We start from the raw sequence: 25,459 nt of genomic DNA on the forward strand, positions 1-25,459 counted from the left end.
CTGACTTACGCCAAAACCAATCAGTAGCTATAGACATACAACATTATAATCAGTCGTTGATATTTGAGCACTGACGTAGTGAGGAAACTACGTCACATTTCATGGCGGGAGGAGGGGGGGGGGGGTGGTGGTGGAGAATTTCTCATCTTATAAAGTAATGTATGAAACAATATGTAGGTCGATTTTTGAAAAACTATAGAAATTCTGCATCATAATTTACTCAATGTTGTCGGAGCTCAACTATATTTCAGAAAGAAATCAATTTATTACGAAAATAATTTTCTGCAGAGGTGGGGTTGTGAACATCAGCATGACGTCACATTATGGGATGGGTCAGAGAGGAGGGGGGTTGGGAAATTGAGGGAAGGCGTTTTGGGACTATAGGCCTTTGTTATAATAGAGTGAAGGTTCTTGCTTGTTGTTGTTTTTTAGGTAATTTAAAATTTACAATAAAATACTTAGTTGTTAATTGGTGTAAAAATAAATAAAAAGTACGTCAGCCGGGAATCGAACCCGGATTGACTGCTTGGAAGGCAACCATGCTGAACTTTACACCACCGACGCCGACACTGAACTTAGCTCAATTTGATTAAAATTCAAATCGGATTGTGATTATTTTGACACTGTTTGCTTCGAATATTGACCTATTTTTAGTCACACTCCTGGGATGGGGATGGGGGGGGGGGGGAGAAACTTCAACTGGAAATTTCAACTTTCTAGAAGTTAACTATTGCCACAAAAACAATGAATGTGAGGAATCTGAATATTGCCTTGTATAAGGTCATCCATAAACCACATCACAATGGGACATATTTACCAAAAGTAAATCTTTTAAAATGTAATAGGCCTATCATAACCAACATTTTAAAGAGCAAAACATACGACTTAAAGGGTTTACTATTCACGACTTTTGTAAAAGTAAAAAAAGTAAAAAAAGTAAAAATGCGCAATGCGTCACTCGGTAATCGAACCCGGATCGACTGCTTGAAAGGCAACCTTGCTGACATTTAAACCGCCGACGGCGGTAAATAGCTACGCTCAATTCCATTCAAATTCAAATCGGATAGTGAATAATTTGAAGAACATATAATCGTAAATAAGCCACCTTTGTTACAAAATGAATATAAACATAAAGACAATAAAATTATAATAATTTCAGATAGGGACCTAAATGATTTCTCCCCCATCTAACCCTTATGATGTAACAATCTGAGCTAGGTAAATTGTCTTTAATGTAGGGGATATTTTCCTAACAACTCAACGAATAATTTCAATGATTGCCTAAGTGCAGTCAATTATCTCCCATATTGAAATATAACTTTGTTTAAGGGAAACTAGAAATCTTTTCTCGTTATTAATATTTTAATTAATGCTTCGGTAAGTACAATGCTCATATGATGTTTATAAATGTTTACTGTATTAACAAAAACAATGTTTGGTTGTTTAATTTAGTAATTGAGGCATTATAGTTTTGAAATAATTAACAAGGTGACTAAATACGAAAACTAAAACCCGTTGTTTTATTGCATTTTTATCCACTTGAAACATTGAGTTCTTAAAAAAACATCTATTGACACTTACAGGAGTAAAAACGTTGATTTCTATTGACCTCTTTGGGGTCACGAGTAAATAGCTAAAATGGTAGCGTAGTCAGCTCTCATGCAGGAGGCACGGGTTCTAGACCAATATGTCAATGAAATTTTTGACTGAAATTACATTTTACAAAAAAATAAAGGTCACGAGTAAATAGCTAAGTTTGTAGCGTAGTCCGCTCTCATGCGAGTGGTACAGGTTCTAGACCAATATGTCAATGATATTTTGTTTGGTGTCCAATGGCCGCCGCGGCATGTGTTTGAAAATAGTGCTCCGTATATTTCCATTTTTAATGTGTTATTTGTGACAATTTTGTGTTTTCTTATTTTCAAAATTTGGATTTTAATGACATTGATTGAATCGAGATACCCTTGTTATCTTAATTTAGTCTGCGTGTTTTTTTCTTGCTGTGGACTTCATTTGTAAGTAAATTTTCATACTAAATAAAAACAATTGAAACTTGTTGAGTGTATTTTGGTCCTGGTGGGGCCAAAACACAAAAACAAAGAATGGATGAAGATGGCTTATTCTTTGACGTATGCATACCGGGATTCAAAGCCTTCTTCCATGAACCCAATACGGTAGAAATTACAATCCTCCAAGGCCGATGGCTGACCACAATTACAAATGCCGAGTTTCTAACTCAATTTTCCAAAATAATAGGCTGCCAGGAGACCGAATTCAAAAGAGTATATAATTATGGAGAGGTAAATGTCTGGTACGCCACTCTGAGTTCTAGGAAAATTTATGAGAGTCTTATGTTAACCGAATTTTACGAGCCCAAGACATTGGCCAATGAAAGGACGCAGAGGCTAATTAGAGTGAGCGTCACTCACGTTGACAAAAAGAACTGTGTTAAAGGTACACTGAGATGCGTTCCCCCTCACATCAGTAAGGCTGAACTAGAAACTGCCCTTCAGGGCCTATGTGAAGAGGGGACCACCCCAAACATCAAGACTGAGGACCGAGGGAACAACTATAAATTCATAATTAAACCCAAAATGGACAAAGAAAAAATACCTCACTTTATAAGGTTTAAAGACGCTGAAGGGGCGGCACAGGTGGCAGTAATCCACCTCTCTGAAAGGAGGATGTTGTGCCCCAACTGTAAAACAGATAGGCACTATCCCACCATGTGTAACAAACTCTACGCTCGGTTCATGGACGGGATCCAAAAGAAAGACGGGAGGTATAATGTAATACAGCCTTGGGGAGAACAAGAAAAGGCAGCTCAAAGACAACGACTACAAAACGACAAGAGAAGTTTGGAAAGTTGGGACGAAGACGACATCACTGAACTTAGAGAAAGAAAGGGCAAGGAGATCAGCGCTAACACGGCACGAAGAGAACAGCGTCTGAAGAGGAAAAGAGAAGATGGTGTTGGTGATAAGGAAGAGAGGAGTACACCAAGAGACACAGGAAGTAAACACATGGGTTCCATACAAATGGTGGATGGTGAAGAATCGCCTTCAATATTTAATAACACACCACTATCCAAACCATCTTACAGCGACCTAGTCAAAAGAGGAACAGATCAAGCTAGGCAACTGAAGGCCACAATAGAAAAAGTTAAATCACCAGAGGATAGAGAACTCCCAGACAGCGACAGGGAAGAGCTAGTAAGGCTAGAGTACGACGCTGACAGTAAGGACAGCTTACATTCTGCAATAATGGATGTTCCCCTCCCATCAGAAGAACCGGATATTTTCAACACAACAAACAGTTCAACGGATATGTCAGATAATGAAAATGAGATGGAAAGCGACAATGAACAATTTGAAAGACTCGACATACAGCAAGATCAACAACTACAGGCCAAATAAAATGATCAGAACCAACCATGGGTCTACACACAGTAGTAACTTTAAACATTAGGGGAACCGGCGGTAAAACCCCGGCTCTCATTAATTTCATTCATAAACATAATATCGACATCTTGCTATTGCAAGAGACAAATTTTAACACATTAGAACAAGCACAGACATTTTGCAATAAACTGGGAATTAAACAATCAATACATAGTACAGGGCAGCACAGTAGGGGAACCAGCATACTTTGCACAAACAACAAATACAAACTAGAAAATATGAAAACAGACACACATGGCAGATTTACAAGTGCCATAATTAAAGACAACACATCAGAATACACGATCATCAACATTTACGCACCAACAAAAAAACAAGAACAGAAACACTTCTACAGAAACTTACAGAAAACAATAACCACAGAATACAAAGATGATAAAATAATGCTAGCAGGAGATTTTAACATGGTTCTTAATATGGCCGACATGACGGGACAACAAGAAAATAAAATCCGCAGAATAAAGACAGACGAAGAACAAATTGAAATACTGGAGAACATAATATACACCAAAAATTTAAAAGACGCACATATCAACAAACCTAACAATGATACAGAAACAACCTACTTTAGTACAACACACCATAGTTCATCAAGGCTAGACAGGATATACGTGCATGAAGACACACAGGTGACCAAGATAAAACACATAGCTCAAACACTTCGATTTACCGACCATAAAGCAACATTAGTACAGATAAATACCACACCCAATGAAAAAAATAAATCTGCATACTGGAAATTTAACAACACTCTATTAGAAAACGACAGATACACTGCAGCGATAAAAGACATGGCCGCACACTACACACAAACTATTCCAAAAGCATACGCATTAGAACACTGGGAAGAATTTAAACATGTAATAACAAAACTCACTATTAAAATAGCTAGGGAAATCAACATTGCAAGGAAACAACAAGAAGAATACTTAGAAAGCCAATTAGACACACTAATTAGTTGCAATAGCACTCGAGATAAAATAGATGCAATAGAGAGAGAACTAAACACACTGCATGCACATAAATACAAAGGCGCCCTCATTCGCAGTAGAATAGATACTTTAGGGAGTGAAGAACCATCCCACTACAATATAATACTCGAGCAAATACATGCCAACAACAAACACATCCACAGCATTACAACCAGCAACGGCACGGTGACAACCGACCCCGAAACCATCAAACAAAGTTTTACAACATTTTATCAACAATTCTTTAAATCAGAAGAGGTCAATGCCGACACCCAGGAGAAGTATTTAGAACATATCATAACGGCAGACGACGAAGACCGAAAGAAAATAGACACTCCCATTACTAAAGAAGACATACTCAAAGCAATCAATGGACTAAAATTAAACAAAGCCCCTGGCCCAGATGGCCTGACAAACGAGTTTTATAGGACTTTTGTAACCGACCTCGTCCCCATTTTACAGGCAGCTTATAGCGACATGCATAAAAGGAGAGACTGCGGAACCGACTTCAACAGATCATATATAACTCTGATCCCAAAACCCGATACAGACAAAACAATAATAACCAGCTACCGACCAATATCATTACTAAATAGTGACTATAAGATACTGACCAAAATCTTGGTAAGCAAGCTGGAAACTGTCATACCCAAACTAATTAACTCAGACCAGCAGTGTAGCGTACAGGGGAGAAACATACAGAACCACACACACTTAATACGAGACATCCTACATTACAGCACACAAAAAAACTTCAAGCTAGCGTTACTTAGCATAGACCAACAGAAAGCATTTGATAGGGTAGCACATACATGGCTATTTAAAACAATAGAAGCCTACAATCTAGGCAATTACTTCAGCACGTGGATAAACACACTCTATAACAAAGCACACAGCCACTTACTTATAAACAATAACATTTCTACTGCCATACACATCCAAAAATCAGTTAGACAAGGTTGTCCACTATCCCCTATTTTATACATCCTTAGTTTAGAACCCCTCTTAGAAAATCTTAGACAGGACATCACTATAAAAGGACTGAAACTACCAAACATGGCTGATAAAAAGATACTGGCCTACGCCGATGACACGACTTTTCTACTTCAATCTGAGAAAGCCATAAAGACAGTAATGGAAAGATTTATTGACTTTGGTAAAGCCAGTGGCGGAAAAATCAACACGGACAAATCGAAGGTTATGGGAACAGGACAATGGGCAGACAAAGACGACTACAATACAGACATCACAGTGGTGGACAAACTAAAAATTTACGGAATAACCTATACAGGTGACAACAAGATTAAAGACAATGCTACATGGCTAAAGGTGACCGAGAAAATCCAATCATGCCTTAAAAAATACAAAAATATTAACACAACGATCTTCGCCAGAGCCGCCTTAGTGAACAGATATGTCATACCTAAAATAATATTCATAGCAACAAATTCTGTGATACCTAACAGATTCATTAAAACAACGAACAAGCAAATTAGGGAATTCATCTTTAAAAACACAATTAGAAACATTAGCAACAAAACTTTGATACAAAGCAAGCTAAATGGAGGCATAGGGCTACACGATATACATACAAAAATCAATGCCTTTAGGTTAAAACACTTAGACAGAATTAGGATAGAGCCACACAACCACCCATTGGCTCAATACTATATAGGGCTTAAAATAAAGAATATTCTCAAAGTTAATATCACAACACCACATTATGGAGGGAATGATATAGGGAACTTCTACAGAGAAATATTAAAAATATCTAAAGGAAACAGCAACATCATTGGAGAAAAGTCCAAAAAAATATACGACATCCTAGTCGAGAAACAAGCAACACCTCTATACCATAGGATTAAATGGGCTAGAGAGTACAATACAATAGATATAAGCGACACCTTCAGAAACTTACATAAGAAGCAAATAACACCGAAAGAAAGAGAGATTAGCTATAGGTTAATATTTAACACAACCCCAATCCAACGCAACAACTTTAAAATTACATGCCAGACCTGCAAACAAAACATACACGAGACAGAAAAACACATTTTTTTAGAATGCAGTACAATTCGATTAGCAAAACAAACACTAATGACCATTTTGAAAACAAAGCAAACAATCACTGTAAACAAAGCTATTACATTTAACGAAATCAACAAGACTGGAGACGCAACATATGACGACGACAAACTGATTGCGACGGCCGTCTTTAGATCGCTAGTCTGGTATTTACGAAATAAGATTAAGTATGACGGATTTAAATATACAGACAAAGCTATCAATGAAATCTTTAAATCGAGACTTAGATCAAGACTCAGTCAATACACAGACAATTTCGACGGACAGCAGACAATATAAAATGCAAACTATTAAAATAATTATGTTTAGGTGACATTATGGACAGATATTTTCAGGTCTTCTTTTTCCCACAGCACCGGTATAGTCTTTGCCCTCATTTAAAATTCATCAAAAAGTGTCAAATATGGCCTTGGTTTGAGACCACTGCCCTACTAGGCCTAAAGTATGTCAAATTTGACCTTGATCTGCAATTTTGTTTCTGCTAGTTCTATAGCAGACCCACGTATAGCGCCATATCTAAGACGTGAAAACTGGCCTTGAACTGTTCCTCTTATACTTTGCTTCAAAATAGAACGTGTCAAAATACAGCCTCGAACAACAGTTACACTTCTCTCCCCACTGCAGTGTCACATGTCTTTTATGACGTAGCCGCCTCCGCTAAGTTTGGCCTAAAGGGGAATAATCTTCTTTCCAAAAAAGAAAAAAAGATAACACCACCCTCAACCCATTTGGTATCCAATTAGAATCTACTATCTGTTTATCGCTTTCTACCTTTTATTTACATATTGTTAATATTTTCTATTAATTCCTCACGCTGTTTATATTGCAAAAAATTCTCAACAAAACTGTAAAAACACTTAAGACTATTATGGTAAAAAAAAACACCATGTTTGTATTTCTTTAATTCTGGTTATCTTCATTTGAATTGTTGATCCTTTTTTTTTTTAATAATGTTCACCATTTTGTTCATGTAATGACAATTTTTATTAATGTTTGAACTATGTTAAATACACACTATATCAAGCACACACACATTTGTATATATTGATGTAATGATTTTTATTTGAAAATAAAGATATTTAAAAAAAAAAAAAAAAAAAAAAAAAAAAAAAAAAAAAAAAAAAAGACCTCTTTGGGGTCACCCAAAAACCATATTACAGTAGTGGGGGATAGGGCAGGGGTCGGCAACCTTTTGTGACTGAAGAGCCAAAAGTTACAATTTACACAAATTCCAAGTTTTTAAAGAGCCGCCAACATTTTTATTTCAATATTAGGTATATATATATATATATATATATATATATATATATATATATATATATATATATATATATATATATATATATATATATATATATATATATATATATATATATATATATATATATATATATATATATATATATAGACCTATATATATATATATAATTATATATAGACCTATATATATATATATATATATATATATATATATATAAATATATAGACCTATATATATATAAAGCAATGTGTGTGTGTTTGTGTGTCAGTTTTTCTTTTACGCATTACTACATCATTCATCCGATCGCCATGAAACTTTGGGAAGTTGTTAAAAATTTTCCTGGAGAGGTTTCTGCGAACAAAAAATTTCAAATTGGCAGGCGTGGCGCCCAGGCATGGCGCGGCATGTTTTTCCTCTATATACGGCATATAAAAAATAGGAGTCGATTTTGTATTGACACTCTTCATCCGATCGTCATGGAACCTAAAGGAGTTATTAAAACACTCCAGGGGAGGTTTGTGCAAAAAATATAATCTTTTTAAATTTCGCAAGCGAGGTGCCCCGGGAAATTGCGATTTTTCTCTATATACTGTAAAAAAAATGTCGGATACAATTAGAAAAAGTTTATCCGAGTGCCATGAAACTTTGGGGAGTAAATGAAAATACTCCTGAAAAAAATTATGCGAAAAAAATTTCTAATGGGCGGCGCCCGGGTGGTGCATTTTTTGTCCAGAGTTCCAGGGCGGCTATGTTAGTACTTGGCATCCGTTAATCGGGCGTCCTGCATAGCGGGTAAGGGGTACTACTATATTCAGCGGCAAAACTGCAACAAGCGCAACCACCGGCACCTCGTCCGAAGCGTCCCGTGATCACCCGCGAGCACTATGACGCCCACGTTTTTTTTAAAATAAAACGCTATACACTATAGACACGATGGGCAAAAATACGTTTATTTTAAACAGCGCGATAGGCTGTAGATACAATGAGTTGCTATAGTCGCTCACTAAATCGAATCAGGCGCATCATGTGTCTCTGCAGGTTGCCCAGGGCTATCTCGCGAGCACTAAGCGCCTATCCTTAGATTTAAGAAGCACCCTACAATACGACAATCGATGATTAATCCGAGCTAGGGATTAACAAGGAAAAAAAGAAAACAAGTAGGTACATTGAAATAGGGATTATCTAAATATTCTAATAGAATATAGTATTTATTGTTTACATTTATTATTATATCGTTAATTACAGATTGTTGCAAATTAATACTACTTTGAGTTTTAAAAATAAATTAAATTAATTTTTAATATTTGTGCTGGAGCTGAAGAGCCGCAACTTGACATCAAAAGAGCCGCATGCGGCTCGCGAGCCGCAGGTTGCCGACCCCTGGGATAGGGTAAATTTTAAAAAACAGCTATGCGTCAGCCGGGAATCGAACCCGGATCGACTGCTTGGAAGGCAACCATGCTAAACGTTTACACCACCGACGCCGATATTAAAGAGTGGCCTCCCATTGACTTATAGGAAAACCAAATAGTAGCGATAGACCTACAACATTATAATTAGTCGTTGACAGTGATTGATTTGAGCATTTACGTCGTCAATAAGCTACGTCACATTTCATGGCGGGGGGAGGGGTGGCGGAAAATTTCTCATTTTAAAAAGTAATGTATGAAACTGATTCTCAATATGTAGGTCGATTTTTTTAAAAACTATTTTTGTAATATAGAAATTCTGCATCATAATATACTCAATGATGTTGGAGCTCAGTCAATATTTCAGAAAGAAATCAATTTGTTAAGAAAATAAACTCGGCAGGGATGGAGTTGTTAGCATCAGCGTGACGTAACTTTATGGGATGAGTAAGATGGGGGGGGGGGGAAGTTGGGGGAAGGCGTTTTGGGACTATATGCCTTCGTGTTAAAAGAGTGAATGATTTTGCTTGTTTTTTTTTTTAAATTTAAAATCTCTTTTCTTGGAGACGTTAGAAAACAAGCTGTAAGCACGCCTTGCAGTCGTCTCTCTTCCTTACTAGGAAGTCTGGAGAGTTGTGGTTCACGCTTAATGTTTACAATAGTAGTGCCGGGATTAGTGACGGCTATTAGGGAAAGATAATTTAGTTTGAAACGATTTTAAACTTAGGGGAGGTAGCTAAGAGGAGGCTGCTTTCACTGGGGGGAGGGGGGGGGGGGAGGGGTTGGGGGAAAAGAGGGGGATTATCGTCCTTAACGACTTACTGATAGTGTTTTAAAGCAAATATTTCAGTGGTTAGCTTAGGTATGACGTCATTTTATGGAAGAGTTGGGGGCGACTTCGGGACATTCAGTCTATGTGATAACTGGCACGTGGATGTTATTATATTTTATAGCATCATTAATAATTTAAATTTACTATTATCGACTTGTGTAAAAGAAAACCCCACCTTGGTACAGTGGCTGGTTGCTGCCTACGCTGAAGAAGGGCGACCATTTTGAGGAACATGAACATCTTCTACGCCATGCTGCAGATGGAGGACATGAGCATGGCGGAGATCATGAGCGAGACACTCTTCAAGCCACAGAGCCTGCTGAGCCCTAAAACCTACTGAGAGGGAGAGATGTAAATGTGTCCCTATTTTCTACAAGGGGGCCACAGTAATGATGATGATGATGATGATGATGACAGTGATGATGATGATGATGATGATGATGATAATGATGATGATGATGATGATGATGATGATGATGATGATGATGATGATGATGATGATGATGATAATGATGATGATGATGATTGTGATGATGATGATAATGATGATGATAATGATGATGATGATAATGATGATGATGATGATGGTGATGATGATGATGATAATGATGATGATGATTGTGGAGAGATCTCACACTGATCATGGATAAGCCTACACTTGATGTTATGGGATGGCATGGTTTGGTGGTAGAGCGCTTGACTGCTATCCCAACGGTCTCGAGTTTGTATTAGTTTTACTTGACATAAATACAAAACATTACAAAACTGTTGAAAGAAGTGGCATAAAAGTAAACAGCTATAGGTACCCTACATCAATAACCTCCTGAGTACATTTAATCAACTTTTAATAAGCTTTAAAAGATGGTGTAGCAACCATCTATATACACACTTGTTACGTCCGGGTTAGATTCGAATTCAAGAACGACTCGGGTTAACGTTCGATACGTTTATTAGGTCTCACATATCACATTACAACATAGCCCTCGACCTAACCCTGCCAACTAACTAACCCCTGACAACCATTCACTCCAGCTTTTATACCGCATTCGACCTTGGGATAACAATACACAAACACACCGGGGTTAACAATATTCTAGGGTAAACTCAACTCACACACTCACTCTCCCCTAATTCTAGATCATTCTATCCTATTCTAGTCTAACCTACAACTGACCCGTAACAACACTCTAAATCAGTCTTTCTTAACCTTTTTAAAGGTACCGAACCCCACCTGTTTCGTATGCGCATTCATCGAACCCTTTATAACAGTTCTATGATCCGCATTGACACAATCCCATCGTGAATCACATGAGCCGTGTGTGTGTCTCGACCTGCGTCGAACCCCTGAGGCTCACTCATTGAACCCTAGGGGTTCGATCGAACTCAGGTTAAGAACCATTGCTCTAGATAAACTTGTTCAGAAAACTGCATTTGTTATAGTTAAATTATGTACGTAGCTATTAATGTTTCTAATCTAAACAGTATTACACGTTTTTTAAACATGATTTGGGTTGTTTTGTACGCGATGTTTTATGTACAAAATAAACAATAACAAAATTAAATCAGAAACTGTTTCATTTACTAAATCATTGTTCACTGTTCAGTTTTCAACATCAAGTTCAAAAATGGCTAATAATATTCTTCACTGGTCTATTTCACTCAAAAGACTCGTGAAATGTAACTCCAAGTTTTCACAAATAGGGTGGGGGGGGGGGGGGTGAAAGAGTGGTTTATAGTTACAGTTTAAACTTGATTTATCACAAAATCTTGTTAAAAAAAAAAACATATGCGTCAGCCGGGAATCGAACCCGGATCGACTGCTTGGAAGGCAACCATGCTGACCTTTACACCACCGACGCCGACATACGTCAGAAAAAACTAAAAGATATATGATCATTAGTTAACAGTGATTGAGAAATAAACATATTTATTTCTTTTAGATGTCATCCATAAATGACTTTAAATTAAGCTTTTTGGACAATTTTTACCTCCCCTCCGTCACACATCGTCACAAAAATCACGTCACACCTCAGCCTACAAACGCCCTCACTATTACAGTTGAATTGTTTTTAAAACATCGATATGTTTTCCAAAATCATGTCTGAACTCTGTCAACATAAAGTATTCTAATCCATTTCTATTACGAGTTTTAAAAAAAAAAGTTTTCTAGAACAAGAAATAAAGTAAAAAATAAAAAAATTAAAAAAATATAATTGCGTCAGCCGGGAATCGAACCCGGATCGACTGCTTGGAAGGCAACCATGCTGACCTTTACACCACCGACGCCGATACATAGCGATCAATTTCATTCAAATTCAAATCGGATAGTGATTATTTTGACAATTTAATTTAGCATTTGGAGTATTTTAGTTTTTAAATCAATAAACAAGGTGACTAAATACAAAAACAAAAAGCCGTTGTTTTATTGCATTTTTATCCTTATAAATTAATACGATACGCCTTTGTAGGTATTTCTAAATACAATTTAAAGCAGACACTTAACTATTTTTTTTAAATACTAGTCAGTAACTAGTCAACAGCCACAACAAAACAATCGGGTTTTATTTTGTTTCTTTAACTAGTAAAATAACAAATATAAACTCCTTTATTATAACAAACTTTGTGCATGCAATGAGAGTAAGAAATATTAAAACAAACGTTCTCCTTTTAATAAAAGATTTTGAAGCTAAAATATGTAATTTCCCATTTCCCATTATAGCATTTATATTGGTAATCAAACATTTTATTAAAAAAGAGTTCGTCAGCCGGGAATCGAACCCGGATCGACTGCTTGGAAGGCAACCATGCTTACCTTTACACCACCGACGCAGATGCACTACCAACTTAGACCATGTCAAATTTCCACCTTTCTCCAGACTAATGTAAAACAGTCTAAGCTCAGCGTAGTCTAGTTCAAGTGTCTGTTTTCACCAGTAGCCTACTTTGCTAGATCTCATTCAACCGAACAAAAAAATGTCGACGTCACATTTAAGAAAAAAAAAACTATTTTACAACCACCTCTCCATTGTGAAATATGGTCCAAAAAACGCAGTACACCATTGTCACATATAGTCCCAAAAAGTCAGTCATCTCCCCATTGTCACACATAGTCCTAAAAAGTCTTCCATCCACCATTGTCACATTTAGTCCCAAATAGTTATTCCTCCATCCCCCATTGTCACACATAGTCCCAAAAACTCACATCTGATAGTGTCAATAGTTGACTTATACAAATTTTAAATTTCCAGTTGAACTTTCTTCTACAACTTTCTTCACATTATCCCTTCATATGCCGAGGTCAAGAAACATGAACTCTACTTTATCTGCCCAAAAGATCGCTTGATCTATGGAGGAATCTTAACCAAAGTAAATCATTTAAAATATAATAGCTCTATCATTACAATCATTTAAAAAAGTAAACATACGACTTGAATAAAATAAGGCACTGAATTTAAAAAAAAAAAACTAATGTAGTTTATATTTCCTTTGTATTAAAATTTAAACCAACAATATTTTAATAGGTAAACAAAAAAAATCTGTTAAATAAAATACGTTACACATACTCTTAAATAAGCCGTCTTTGTAACAAAATAAAAATTAAAATATAGACAATAAAATTATAATAATTTCTAATAGGAACGTAAATGATTTCTCAAAATATCTGCGAACGAGGCCATAATACGTCACCCCCACCTAACCATTTTTGGTGTAACAATCTGAGCTAGGTAAATTGTCTTGAGTATAGGCGATATTTTCCTGACGACAAACCGACTAATTTTAATAATTGCCTTACTGCGAGCTATTTATTATCTCCCATGTTAAAATTTAACAGCGTTGAAGGGAAACTAAAAATAAATTCGTGTTAATATTTTAATTAATACTTTGAGAAGTACAATGTTTATATAAAGTTTATTAGTCTAAGTATTTTCTTAACTATAAACAAACGTTTTATTGTAAAGTTTAGTAATAAATGTATTTTATGTCTAACATTAATTAACAAGGTGACCATATACGAAAATAAACACGCTGTTGTTTAATGACATTTTTATAGTTAAATTATAAATGATATGCCTTTAAGTAATGTGAGTGTTTGCTTAAGAGGTAACTAATTATTTTTCTCTAAACTTCAAGCAAAAAAAAAAAAAAAATCAATAAAAAAAAAAAAAAAAAAAAAAAAATCTTCAAGCAAACAGCTACAACAAACAATGCAATCACACTTTATTTTATGACTATTAAAATAACAAAATTGAAAAGCTTTAAAAAAAATTAACTTTTTGTATCCTTTGAAAATAAGAAATTAAAAAAAACTCTTTTTAATAAAAGCATATGACGCATGCGACTTTTTTGATGTCGAGATGCGGCTCTTCAGCTCTATGCACAAATATTAATAACGAGACAAATGGCCCGTTGAGCAGTTTCTTCCAGGCATCTCTTCGGGGGGGGGGGGGGCGAAGCCTCTCCGAAAATTTTTACCGCCCCCCCCCCCCCCCCCGAACGTAATGAAATTTATATAATTTATATAGAAAATATATACTTTTAACAGTGTCCGCCCCCCCCCCCCGAAGAAATCTTACCGCCCCCCCCCCCCCCCCCCCCCGAAGATTACCCCCTCCCCCGGAAAAAAAGTCTGGAAGAAACACTGCCGTTGAGGGAGAGATACAACGGGCGCTAGGTTGATAATGTCTTTTCCTCTAAATTGGAACTAAAAACAAAATCATCACCTCAACTGTAATTTTAACCAGAAACGAAAAATGTTATTGAAAACGGATTTCTGATCAGAATCGGCATTATAACCGGAATTAAGCTTGATCTGCGCGTAGTTATTGCTGCATATTAATACTAAACATAGTCGAAGTCATACCCCTAAACCAGGGGTCGGCAACCTGCGGCTCGCGAGCCGCATGCTGCTCTTTTGATATCAAGATGCGGCTCTCCAGCTCCTTGAACAAATACTAATAATCTGAATAAAAATATAAAATATTTGAAATAAAAAAAAAGTTAGTGGCTCTTTAAAACCAGGGAAATTTTGAAAATTGTAACTTTTGGCTCTTCCGCTTCAAAAGGTTGCCGACCCCTGCCCTAAACCTTGCATCTTTTGAATTTTCAAATCCCTCAGTGAGCTCATACTTTGTTTTTTTTATAGTAATGCTGAAGTAATTAATCTTAATAGTAGCGTTGGTTTTATCATGATATTTTTTTCATTTTTTTTCGAAATAAAGTAATTTACCGCTCTTCGTTTTTTCAACAATGAAGTAATTTTATTTTAACACATTTCATGCATGGCATATGCTGGGTTTTCCTTTCTTTGCAGTTTTACATTTAGCTCGTTTACTTTGTGATATCAAAAAAATAATTAAAAAATCAGACGAACATAGAATAATAGGATAAAAATTGTGAAGAGTGAGAAAGAAATATTCTAATCTTAATTGTCTTTAAAAGACAGAGGCCTAGAAGAAATAGGTTTCTTTTTTCTACTAATGAGTCAGTCTTTTGACAAATGTTAAAAATATAACGGAATTTAGTCATTATTCAATTGGGATCTTAAAATTGTTCGATTAAGGCAAAAAAAGAAATGATTTTATTTTTATACATCTATCTAGACTGGACGTCTCGTGTTCGAATCCTGGTTCAAGTCAGTAGAACATACGTGAATACATCCAGCTCTGATGGGTACCTAACTCACGATTACGAAGTTAAAGGCGGCTGGGCATAGTACTCACCACATTATCCCTTCATATGCCGAGTTCAAGAAACACGAACTCTACTTCATCTGCCAAAAAGATCGTTTGATCTAAAGAGGAATATTAACCAAAAGTAAATCTATTAAAATGTGGCAGGCCTATCATAACAATCATTTTAAAAAATTAAAACATGCGACTTGATTAAAATAAGGCACTTAATTTAAAAACGAATGTAGATTTTTGTCCCTAGATTTTTGTATTAGACTTTAAATCAACAATATTTTGATAGGTGAATCGAAAAATTCTATTTAAAAATCTTACGTAACATATAGGCCTACTCGTAAATAAGCCGGGTTTGTTACAAAATGAAAAAAAATATAGAGACAATAAAATTACAATAATTTCTGATAGGGACGTAAATGATTTCTTAAAATATCTGAGAACTAGATATAAGACATCACCCCCATCTAACCCTTATGATGTAGCAATTTGAGCTCGGTAAATTGTCTTTAGTATAGGGGATATTTTCCTAACAACAAAACAAATAATTTCAATGATTGGCTAACTAAGTGCAGTCAATAATCTCCCATATTGAAATACAACCTAGTTAAAGGGAAACTAGAAACGTATTCTCGTTAATATTTTAATTAATACGTCGCGAAGTACAATATTTATATAATATTTATGAGTGTTTACTTTATTAACAAAAACAATATTTGGTTGTTTAATTTAGTAATTGGAGCATTTTATTTTTGAAATCAATAAACAAGGTGACTACATACGAAAACAACATCACGTTGTTTTATATCGTTTTTATTCTTATGTATTAACACGATACGCATTTTCAGTTGTTCGACTGGTGAACTTTTTTGGACATCGCAATCAGAGGATCTCATTGAACTTAAAAATATGTTTGTTTTAACCGTTTGATAAAAACATTAGAAAATCATGTCTTTTTGTTTTAGCAGAATGTCTTCTTGTTTGAGAACATTAAAGATACACAAGACATGTAAACACATTCACGCGTCGTATTCACATTTTACAAAGATAAAAAGAACGCAAGACAAACTGAAACTTACATCAGCTGTTTTTAAAAACGAAAGTGAAGATAAAATCAGATTAAACATTTGCCATAAGCTCCACTATCAGTTTAAACATCACTTTAACTCATCCAGCAAACTTCATGATGACAGCATTGATGTGTCTGATATAACACAACATGAACTAAAATCTAAAAAGTTGGGAGATTTTGTACCTCGTCTTGCAATCTTGTACAAGTGTAAAATATGTGGAACCAGAAACAACCATACATTTTCTAAAAAATCTTATGAAGAGGGAGTTGTGATTGTGAAATGTTCTAAATGCCAGAGTAACCATTTAATTGCTGACAATTTGGGATGGTTTAAAGATGTTAATAAAAGAAATATTGAGGAAATTTTGGCAGCTAAAGGTGACGAGGTGACTAGATTAAAAGACATAGACATTCCTAAAGAGGTGTTGGAGGAATTAAAAAAGATGCAACAAAAGGACTGAATCTTGTTATTCACATGCCAAGATACTATTCTATTACTATGTTGTTATTATTCCTAGAAAATATCTGCGTGATAAAAATGTAGACCAGCAGTATCATGAGGTCAGGATCTGGGTGCTATAACATATAAGATGTGATGCCATCACTTTTTTCTCCTCTTTTGTCTGGAAAGTATAACACTGCCTATATTTTAAAGAATTGCTAAATTTACCAACAAAGAATGTAAAAATAAAATATCTCAGGAGAAGGGAGCATGTAACATCATAGTTAAAATGTTGAATTTTTTAAGGGTGTATGTGTGGTGTAACCTTGAGAAACAACAACTTTATATCCAAATTAAAATATGAACAATGGTTTCTACTTGTATTAATCAAATTGTTTCGGTTCTTCAATCTTATTATATTTATAATGTTATGACTATAATAAATAGTTCCTTTTTATATCAAGATAATAAAAAGTGCTTATTATTAATACCAGTAAATAACTTTCAAGATAACACTGACATTTTAAATTTAGCATTTCATTTACCCTTTTATTGATTTATACTCAGGTATATTTTAGGTTTTAACAACTTCTAATACATACTGTGTGTCACATTATATAAATTTAATATGGTTTCATCAGTGTATACATTGTCTCAGTATACACAATACAAGACATGAACATAAATATTTATTGTTTTAAAAATACATTTTTACTGAATGTGAATGCCTTACTTTTGTACTGGTGGAATGCTGTGGATAACTCAGTCGGTGTGTTTTAAATTTTAATGTATTTGGGTTCAATTAAATGCCTTAATATTTAGATTATGCTGTTTCCTGCAAATGTAACATAAGTTAAAATGTTCTATAAAATATGTATATAGACATTACTTTCACTGTTTGAATAAAGTGAAGAAAAAACCCCACCTAAAGGAAAAAAAAAAAAAAAAAAAAAAAAAAAAAAAAAAAAAAAAAAAAATTTTAAACTACAAGTCAACAGCCACAACAAATCAATCGCGTTATCAACAAATATTAAGTCCTTTATTATAACAAACTTTGTACATGCAATTAGAATAAGCAATTAAAACAAACTTTCTCCTTTTAATAAAAGCTTATGTCGCCAAGATATGTAATTTCCCATTTCCCATTATTTCATTTTTTTTGGTAAACAAACATTTTATTAAAAATCAGTTCGTCAGCCGGGAATCGAACCCGGATCGCCTGCTTGGAAGACCCCATGCTGACCTTTACACCACGGACTATATATGGGAAAAGATAATTTCTAATGCGCAAATTTGGGAATACTAACTTCTGATCATTTGTTAACGGTTTTTGAGTATTCTTACCTTCAATTGACGTCACACACCTTGAAGGCAAGTTGAAGTGTACGTACGACTACAACCATTGAACAACTAGAAATAGAACAGTGGTTAGCTTAGGTATGACGTCATTTTATGGAAGGTGTGGGGGCGACTTTCGGACTTTCAGTCTATGTGATAACTGGTACATTGATGTTATTATATATCGTAAGATCATTAAAATTTAAAACAAAAATTTACTATTCACGACTTTTGTAAAAGCAAAAAAAGTAAAAATGAATCTTGCGTCAGCCGGGAATCGAACCCGGATCGACTGCTTGGAAGGCAACCATGCTGACCTTTACACCACCGACGCCGATACATTGACCGACTTAGATTTACTTGACATTCCGAACTGGCGGTGGTTGAATCGACGGTGATTGATTTGAAGATTGACCTCCTCTTAGTTACCTCCTCTAAGTTTAAAATCGTTTCAAACTAAATTATCTGCACCTAATAGCCGTCACCAAACCCGTCTCTATGATTGTAAAATGTAAACAGCGTGAACCACAGCTCACCAGACCATGGGGGGGGGGGGGTTGGGGGTGGTAGCGATAGAGACGAAGAGAGGGGACTGTAAGGAGCGCTTGCAGCTTGTTTTCTAACGGCTCCCAGAAGAGAATTATATATATAGATGATTGTCTAAGTGCAGTCAATTATCTCCCATATTTAAATACAACATTGTTAAAGGGAAACTAGAAACGTATTCTCGTTAATATTTTAATATTAATACGTCGCGAAGTACAATATTTATATAATATTTATGAATGTTTACTTTATTAACAAAAACACTATTTGGTTGTTTAATTTAGTAATTGGAGCATTTTATTTTTGGAATCAATAAACAAAGAGACTACATACGAAAACAAAAACGCGTTGTTTTATTGCATTTTTACCTTTATAAATTAACACGATACGCTTCTACAGATGTTTTGCCGGTATTACAAAATGGAGTGCTAATAAAATTTTTTAAACTACAACTCAACCCACCTCAACCCCCCCCCCCCCCCCACCAACACACCCACACACTCCCCCCCCCCCCCCCACTCAACCGGACTGGCGGACATTTCAAGGTAGCGTGCCCTCATTGCCAAGGGTCAATTTTATGTCATGGAAAGTTTTGGAATGATAGATCAGTACGTGATTACAGAGACCCTTCTCCTACAGTCGTTTCTATTTCTGTCCATGGGTGGCTACAGTGTGAACCTTTGACTCCGCAGCACACTAAACTAAGCAGTGAAGAGAAACCTAGTTTGCACACCTTATTTTAATCTAGATCTAGTTCTTATGCCATTTTATTTTTTCCCTTTGATTATTATATATGCAATTGATGTTCATTGTTCATGTCTTTGATGCTATGTAAAATCTATCAAATATATTATTATTACTGATTTAAATGTTTAAAACAATTGAATTAATAAAAATAAAAATAAAAAATCTACCCCCTCCTCTCTCCCCCTCTATCCACCTTACCCCCAGACATGATAACCCCACAATCCCTTTAACGGTTCCAACGACCCCACCACCCACCGCAACATCAATATCCAGAACTTATTTAAAGTTCTAAATCTTGTCTCTTTCCCCTCATCTTTCACACTGCAACCTTTTGAAAACTCAATGCGACCACTACAACACCCTTTCAACTAGTCAACTTAAGTTGTTTCCCTACATAGAAAATGCCTCACTGTCCCATTGACCCTCTCTGAAAAATTTCCTTTCCTCTCCCCACCCAGACTTCTGACACTTTCATTTGACCTTCACCCCTTTTACTGTCATCCTTTGCAATTTTTTATAATCAAATACATGACATCATGTAAATATTCATTATCTACAATTGCAATACCTGTCTTTTTCATTTGGTGTTCAAAATTATGTTAAAAAATTTGATGTTGATGTACTTGTTTCAATTGCAAATAAAAGTATAAAAAAAAAAAAAAAAAAAAAAAATCTTTGCACACTGTAAAAAAAAAAAAAAAAAAAAAAAAAAAAAAAAAAAAAAAAATTAAACTACAAGTCAACAGCCACAACAAAACAATCGCGTTATCAACAAATATTAACACCTTTATTATAACAAAATGTGTACATGCAATTAGAATAAGAAATTAAAACAAACTTTGTCCTTTTAATAAAAGATTGTGTTGCTTTGATGTGCTTAGTGTTGAAACAGCTCAGCAAATATTTCAGAAAGAAATGGATATATTAAGAAAAACAAAGCTGCAATTTTAAAGCGGTGGTTGGGGTGGGGGTTGTGAGGAGGGGGGTGGGGCAAAAGTGGTTATCTTAGGTATGACTTCATTTTATGGAAGTTGTGGGGGTGACTTCGGAACTTTTAGCCTATGTAATAAGTGGCATGTTGATGTTATTATATTTACTTGGATCATTAAAATTTAAAATAAAAATCTAATATTAACGACTTTTATAAAAGAAAAAAGTAAAGCCGGGAGTCGAACGCGGATCGACTGCTTAGAAAGCAACAATGCTGACCTTTAAACCACCGACGCCGATATATATCAAAGCTCAATTTGGTTCAAATCCAAATCGGATAGTGATTAATTTGATTGTATTTGCTTCGAATATTGGCCAATTTGTAATCACATTCATTGGATGGGGGGTGGGGGTGGGGGTTGAGGAGAAACTTCAACTGGAAATTTCAATTTTCTAGAAGTCAACTATTGACACTTAAACAATGAGTCTGAATATTAACCTGTATAAGGTCATCCATAAACCACACCAAAATGGGGGTGGGGATGGAGACGGTGGGGGGGGGGGAGAAAGAGGTGGGGTGGAATACGGTGACAAAGTGTTGCCATTTATCAGAGCTAAATGGTAGTGTGGGGTACAGGAAGTAAGGACCATTTTTTATTTTTTTAAATAATTTTTGAAACTTGCTACTCAGCTGTTAACTCGCTTTTAAAAAAAAGTTCTTGTAAAATTAAACCTTTACACCGCCGAAGCTTTCAGGTCAATGGCTAAAGATAAATTCTTAAAGTTCAGTTCCGTTGGTGGCAGTGATTGAGTAATATTATATTCGTTTGACGTCACACGTCTCCACCGAACTCGGTTTTGGGCAGCCCTCTTTATAAGCCCGGCAACCCTTGCCTCTTCTATTGTCCTTCTCCAGGATTTCCTTGACCTGTCTACTTTCCTCTTCCTCTCAGAATTCCAGTCTAACGCTTTTGATAAAATTAGACTGGTCTAAAATTTGACAAATTATTGGATAAAACATAAAACAACAAAGACTGGTACGGGTTGTGGAGTCAATGACATGTAAATTAAGTTTAAACCCGTATTAGGTACTATTATTAATTTAGCCTGAAGAATATCTTTATTGAAAACTGCAAGACAACATAATTGTATGTTCCATGTATAATGTCAACATTGTTAAAATATCGAATAATTCCAATATGAATAAAAAAAGATAACTTCATCTTACTCTATACATTCGTAAGTCGACTAATATGATTTATAACATTAAATACCTGATAATTAAAAGTCTATTAAAACCATACGTAACATATAATCGTAAATAAGCCGTCTTAGTTGCAAAATGAAAATAAACATATAGACAAAAAAATTATAATATGGACGTAAATGATTTCTCCCCCATCTAACCCTTATGATGTAACAATCTGAGCTAGGTAAATTGTCTTTAGCATAGGGGATATTTTCCTAACAATACAACATATAATTTCAATGATTGCCTAAGTGCAGTTAATTATCTCCCATATTTAAGTATAAATTTGTTAAAGGGAAACTAGAAATATATTCTTGTTAATATTAATTAATACTTCGGGAAGTGCAATAATTATATCATGTTTGTGAGATTTGTTATTTGTTAACAAAAACATTTTTGTTGTTTAATTTAGCATTTGGAGTATTTTAGTTTTTAAATCAATAAACAAGATGACTAAATACAAAAACACAAAGCCGTTTTTTTTATGCATTTTTATCTTTATAGGTTAATACGATACGCCTTTGTGGTTGTTTCAAAATACACTCCTAAAAGTCACTTAACTATTTTTTTTTATTACTAGTCAGTAACTAGTCAACAGCCACAACAAAAAAAAACGGGTTTTATTTTGTTTCTTTAACTAATAAAAATAACAAATATAAACTCCTTTATTATAACAAACTTTGTGCATGCAATGAGAGTAAGAAATATTAACACAAAAGTTCTCCTTTTAATAAAAGATTTTGAAGCTAAAATATGTAATTTCCCATTTCCCATTATAGCATTTATATTGGTAATCAAACATTTTATTAAAAAGAGTTCGTCAGCCGTGAATCGAACCCGGGTCGACTGATTGAAAGACCTCATGCTGACCTTTACACAACGACACTTAATATTTGAAAAGATAATTTCTAATGCGCAAATTTGAGAATACAGCCTTCTGATCATTTGCTGACGGCGATTGAGTATTCTTACCTTCAATTGACGTCACACATCTTGAAGTCTAGCTGAAGTGTACGTACGACTACAACCATTGAACAACTAGAAATAGAACAGTGGTTAGCTTAGGTATGACGTCATTTTATGGAAAGTGTGGGGCGACTTTCGGACTTTCAGTCTATGTTACAACTGGCACATTGATGTTATTGTATATCTTAGGATCATTAAAATTTAAAATAAAAATTAAACTGAGACTTGCGTCAGCCGGTAATCGAACCCGGATCGACTGCTTGGAAGGCAACCATGCTGACCTTTACACCACCGACGCAGATGCACTTACCAACTTAAATTTATTCTGATCGGACAGTGGTTGAATCGACGGTGATTGATTTGAAGATTGACCTGCTTGGTGTCACAAGTCACTGGAAAGCCCCTGAGTCCAACCAGCTCTAATGGGTACCTGACTCACGATAAGGAAACTAAAGGCTGCTGGGCATAGAACTGACCATATTAAAGCTTTTAAAATGTAATAGGCCTATCATAACAATAATTTTAAAAAGTAAAACATGGGACTTGAATAAAATAAGGCACTGCATTTAAAAACTAATGTAGATTTTTGTCTTTAGTATTAAAATTTAAATCAACAATATTTTGATAGGTAAATCGAAAAATTCTATTTAAAAATCTTACGTAACATATACTCGTATATAAGCCGGGTTTTTTTTACAAAATAAAAATAAAAATATAGACAATAAAATTATAATAATTTCTGATATAGACGTCAATGATTTCTTAAAATATCTGGGAACGAGAACATAAGACATCACCCCATCTAACCCTTATGATGTAACAATCTGAGCGAGGTAAATTGTCTCGAGTGTAGGCAATATTTACCTGACAACACAAAGAATAATTTCATTATTTCCAAACTAAAAGCAGTTAATTATCTCCCATATTATAACATTGTTAAAGGGAAAATGAAAATTATTCTTGGTAATATTTATTTAATACTTCGGAAAATAAATGCTTGTATAAAGTTTAAGTATTTTTTTTATCAATAAAAAAAAATGTTTGTTGTTTAATTTAGTAATAAGAGTATTTTATGTCCAAAATTAATAAACCCATTGACAATATCAGAAAACAAAAAGCTTGTTTTTTTTTACATTATTATTGTTTAAAATTACACGATACGCTCTCATTAGCGTTAGAAGTCTACAATTAATGATCATCAATTTTTTTATAAGAATTACAATAAACTTTCTCTTTTTAATAAAAGATTATGTTGCTAAAATATGCAATTTCCCAAATCCCATTATTGCATTTATTTTGGTGATCAAACAAAAACCTAGAAGGCTGTAGTCCCAAATTTACGCATTAAAAGTTATCTCTCATATTGAATGTCGGTGGTGTAAAGGTCAGCATGGTTGCCTTCAAAACAGACGGCCCGGATTAGATTCCCTGCTAACACAATAACGTTCAATAAAAACGAGCTGACCCGCTATTTAGTTTTTTTACTTTCTATTTTTCAGTAATTCATAATTTGTGAATTCGACACTACCAACGTTGCTACTGAAAATATTTTGCTTTAAAACACTGTCACTAGCTCGTGAAGGACGATTATCCTCCCCCACACTTTCTACTCCTCCCCCTCCCCTGTTAAAGCAGCCGTCCGTGACGACAGTTTACAGGCGACAATGAAAAGATAATGCAGAACTTGTTTTTTTTACCTCCCCTTTGTTTAAAATCTTTTAAAAACTAGATTATCTGCCTTTATTAGTCGTTTTATTTTAACTTTACAGTCAACATACCATTGTTGCAGAACCACGGATGACTTCTGCAAGACTCAAGACAGGTGAAATTCATCGTTTGACATCTGATAGTGTCAATAGCTGACATATACAAAAATGAAATTTGCAGTTGAAGTTGCTCCCCCTCCTCCAGAGTGTGACATGGTCGATTGAGGACTACAAACAGGTCAATAGTCAAATCAATCACTGTCAAATGTATCATTAGCCAATCAAAATTTAATTTTTTTTAATTGCATAGATCAAAGATGTATTTTCAAATGGATTGAACATTCCTAACCCTGTCGTATAGAAGACGTCTTGTAAAAAGGGCTAAAATCGTTTTACACTTCATTGAGACCGTCAATATTTCAGAAATAAACCATTTAAATAATTAATAAGAAAACAAAAACTGGCCTTTTTAAAGCTGGGTGTGTAAGTCTGTGGGATGGGAGGGGGGGGGATGTTGAGTAAGAGAAAGAACAGAGTTGTTATGTGACATGTGACTTAATTTTATCTGAATTGTGGAGAGTTGTTTTTTTGGGTAATTCGGTCTACGTATCAACAGTGAGGTATGCGGATATTAGTTAATTATTCTAGGATAAAAGTTCAAATTAACTATTATATTTTTTTTTTTAAAGTAAAATATAAAAAATAGCATGCGTCAGCCGGGAATCGAACCCGGATCGACTGCTTGGAAGGCAACCATGCTGAC

General features: G+C 34.8%; 1 protein-coding gene and 3 non-coding genes across 4 annotated transcripts; 1 reads left to right on the plus strand and 3 right to left on the minus strand.

The window, feature by feature from the left end:
* Nucleotides 1-11,806: 11,806 nt before the first annotated feature.
* On the minus strand, nucleotides 11,807-11,878 carry Trnag-ucc (transfer RNA glycine (anticodon UCC)). Its single transcript has one exon. It is a non-coding gene; the product is annotated as a tRNA-Gly (tRNA).
* A 355-nt stretch (nucleotides 11,879-12,233) lies between these two features.
* Trnag-ucc (transfer RNA glycine (anticodon UCC)) lies at nucleotides 12,234-12,305 on the minus strand. Its single transcript has one exon. It is a non-coding gene; the product is annotated as a tRNA-Gly (tRNA).
* Nucleotides 12,306-16,567: 4,262 nt separating this feature from the next.
* Nucleotides 16,568-17,757, plus strand: LOC131949491 (uncharacterized). The gene has a single exon (XM_059311391.1). It carries the CDS (start codon nucleotides 16,649-16,651, stop codon nucleotides 17,231-17,233), a length of 585 nt encoding a protein of 194 aa, XP_059167374.1. The 5' UTR covers nucleotides 16,568-16,648; the 3' UTR covers nucleotides 17,234-17,757.
* A 1,057-nt stretch (nucleotides 17,758-18,814) lies between these two features.
* Nucleotides 18,815-18,886, minus strand: Trnag-ucc (transfer RNA glycine (anticodon UCC)). Its single transcript has one exon. It is a non-coding gene; the product is annotated as a tRNA-Gly (tRNA).
* Nucleotides 18,887-25,459: the final 6,573 nt, after the last annotated feature.

Source organism: Physella acuta, unplaced genomic scaffold, assembly GCF_028476545.2.
Source record: "Physella acuta isolate Inbredline_101_S28 unplaced genomic scaffold, ASM2847654v3 ptg000699l, whole genome shotgun sequence".
Lineage (NCBI taxonomy): Eukaryota > Metazoa > Mollusca > Gastropoda > Physidae > Physella > Physella acuta.

Excerpts from the sequence above, each read along its gene's own strand:
- LOC131949491 (XM_059311391.1), top strand. The coding sequence starts at position 16,649 with ATGTCTTTTTGTTTTAGCAGAATGTCTTCTTGTTTGAGAACATTAAAG.